Source organism: Penaeus vannamei, chromosome 11, assembly GCF_042767895.1.
Source record: "Penaeus vannamei isolate JL-2024 chromosome 11, ASM4276789v1, whole genome shotgun sequence".
NCBI classification, from domain to species: domain Eukaryota; kingdom Metazoa; phylum Arthropoda; class Malacostraca; order Decapoda; family Penaeidae; genus Penaeus; species Penaeus vannamei.
In genome coordinates, this window is record NC_091559.1 from 5,863,911 (window position 1) to 5,866,410 (window position 2,500).

Consider the following 2,500-nt stretch of genomic DNA (forward strand, 5'->3'; position numbering starts at 1 on the left):
TAAGCAAACGGACAACCACGCGTTCCTGTAAGCAAGACGGATCCACAACCACGCGTTCCTATAAGCAAGACGGATCCACAACCACGCGTTCCTATAAGCACTTTTATAGACCTTGTCCTCAACCACGCGTTCCTACAAGCAAGACGGATACACAACCTATAAGCAAGACGGATCCACAACCACGCGTTCCTATAAGCACTTATATAGACCTTGTCCACAACCACGCGTTCCTATAAGCAAGACGGATCCACAACCGCGCGTTCCTGTAAGCAAGACGGATCCACAACCACGCGTTCCTATAAGCAAGACGGATCCACAACCACGCGTTCCTATAAGCAAGACGGATCCACAACCACGCGTTCCTATAAGCAAGACGGATCCACAACCACGCGTTCCTATAAGCAAGACGGATCCACAACCACGCGTTCCTATAAGCAAGACGGATCCACAACCGCGCGTTCCTGTAAGCAAGACGGATCCACAACCACGCGTTCCTATAAGCAAGACGGATCCACAACCACGCGTTCCTGTAAGCAAGACGGATCCACAACCACGCGTTCCTATAAGCACTTATATAGACCTTGTCCACAACCACGCGTTCCTGTAAGCAAGACGGATCCACAACCACGCGTTCCTATAAGCAAGACGGATCCACAACCACGCGTTCCTGTAAGCAAGACGGATCCACAACCGCGCGTTCCTGTAAGCAAGACGGATCCGCGCGCATTCTGTGACAAGACGCACTCCAGCCTTTTAGCACTTGCGGATTGAGTTGTTGGCAGGAGCTGTGACGGGAGAGTGCGGATGGCGGGGAGTTCAGTGTGCCACTCTAAAAATGTGTGCGGATCTGCCTGCCTCCGCCTCCCCCTCCTCGCTCGTTTTTAATTGCCTCCTCCTTGTTGTCGTTCTCTTCTCTCCATCTCTGTATTCTTCTTCGCCGATCTTCCTCGTCTGCTGTACTTCCTCCTCCTCCTTCAACTCGTCCACCTGTACCTATTTCTTTTACACAACTTCCTCCTGCACCTTCTCTTTTTTTTTTTTCTTTGCCTTTTCTTCCTTCTTTTCCTCTTCTTCCATACTTGTACATCCTCCTCCCCCACTCCCACACACTCCTCCACATCCACCTTCACCACCATCTCCTCCACCTCTTCTTCTTCTTTTTCCCTCTTCCTTATCTTCTTCTCTTCACTCTGTCCCCCTCCTTCTCTTTCTTCCTCTTCCCCCTCCCCTTCTCTTCCATCTCCACCTCTCCACCACCTCCACTTCTTCATCTCCCCCTCTACCACCCTCCAACTCCACCACCACCACCTCCACTTCTTTCCTCCTTCCTCCCCCTCCCCTCCTCACCTCCTCTTCTCCTCCACCCCCTTCCTCCTCCCTCCTCCTCCCTCCTCCTCCTCCTCCTCCTCCTCCTCCTCCTCCTCCTCCTCCTCCTCCTCCTCCTCCTCCTCCTCCTCCTCCTCCTCCTCGCCTGCTGCTCCTGCATGACTCATCCCGGCCCGAGGCGGTTCGTCTGTTGCCAACATCATGAACCTTATTCTCTCTCTCTCTCTCTTTCTCCATTTCCTCCTCGCTTTCTGTGTAAATTCATTCTAAAAAAGGGTGGGCCAGGGTCCGTGTGGGCGTCGCCGTGTATCGCATTGAAGTTAGGAGGTGAGCGAGCACCCATTCATTTTTAAAGAGGGTTCGTAGTAGTGTGAGAGGAATTGTAAAAGGAAGTTGTTTACAGAAGTAGTTTGAATGGCGACCCGACAGATGGCGTTGCGGGTCGTGACCACCGCGAGCTCCCTCGTAACGCCGAAAGAGCCAATTTTCCCTCACTCATTTCCAACTCCTCGCCACATTTTAAGTTCATTCTATCGTATGGACGACCCTCCTATTCTTCCAAAGTTAGTAAAAGTGTCGAAATAAATGTCCGAAGTTGTGTGGCCGGAGGCGCACGGCAAGGAGTGGGTGGAGGTGTGGGTGCTTTGTTGTTGTCATTGAGTTAGTGTTGTTGTTGTTGTCGGTGGGATTACACGTTGCCGCTCCTCTGTCGTGCAATAACCATGTTCAATGAGGGATAGCTGGCGCTTCCTCACACCTCACACTGGAAGAAGGTGTGAGGGGGATTAAGGAAAGAGGAAAAAGGGGGAAGAAGAGTGGAGAGGAGGAAGGAGTAAAGAGGAGTTGGCGTTTTTAAACATCCTGGTGGAGGGGGAACATCGAGTTGCTGCTGCTCGTGTTGTGTGTGTCTCTCTCTCCTAATTTCCTTTTTTTGCGGCGTGTCTGCGATGAGACGGGAACTTGCTCACGATAGACGGATTCATTATGGATGTAAAGGCGAGTACGGTATATTTTATGTGAAATGAATGGTAGGTGAATTAACACTCGGTTTATTAAATTGCTAATTATATTTTCGCGTATTGCGGTAACTGTTGGCAAGCGTTTTTTATTTTATGTTTTCAGACTGTGTGGTTAATGTATCTTTTATTGCACAGGGGTGGGAGTTGATGTTATG

At 50.5% G+C, this 2,500-nt stretch overlaps 2 protein-coding genes across 4 annotated transcripts in view; one reads left to right on the forward strand and one right to left on the reverse strand.

The window, feature by feature from the left end:
* Positions 1–1,077, reverse strand: part of LOC113825064 (uncharacterized) — a 15,471-nt gene extending 14,394 nt beyond the window's left edge. Inside the window, exons 1-2 of the mRNA XM_070127389.1 lie at positions 1,048–1,077; positions 310–601 (exon numbers count right to left, since the gene is read on the reverse strand). Coding sequence (XP_069983490.1) covers positions 310–601; positions 1,048–1,077 — 322 coding nt within the window. The remainder of the gene's footprint in view (positions 1–309; positions 602–1,047) is intronic.
* Positions 1,078–1,982: 905 nt separating this feature from the next.
* The window catches only part of LOC113826222 (serine-rich adhesin for platelets), a 30,202-nt gene continuing 29,684 nt past the window's right edge, over positions 1,983–2,500 (forward strand). For 2 of the 3 annotated variants that reach the window (XM_070126922.1, XM_070126923.1), the window contains exon 1: positions 1,984–2,322. In XM_070126922.1, coding sequence (XP_069983023.1) covers positions 2,311–2,322 — 12 coding nt within the window. In that variant the 5' untranslated portion in view covers positions 1,984–2,310. Of the gene's footprint in view, positions 2,323–2,500 lie in introns of all 3 variants that reach the window. The other variant, XM_070126924.1, reaches the window with a different exon arrangement.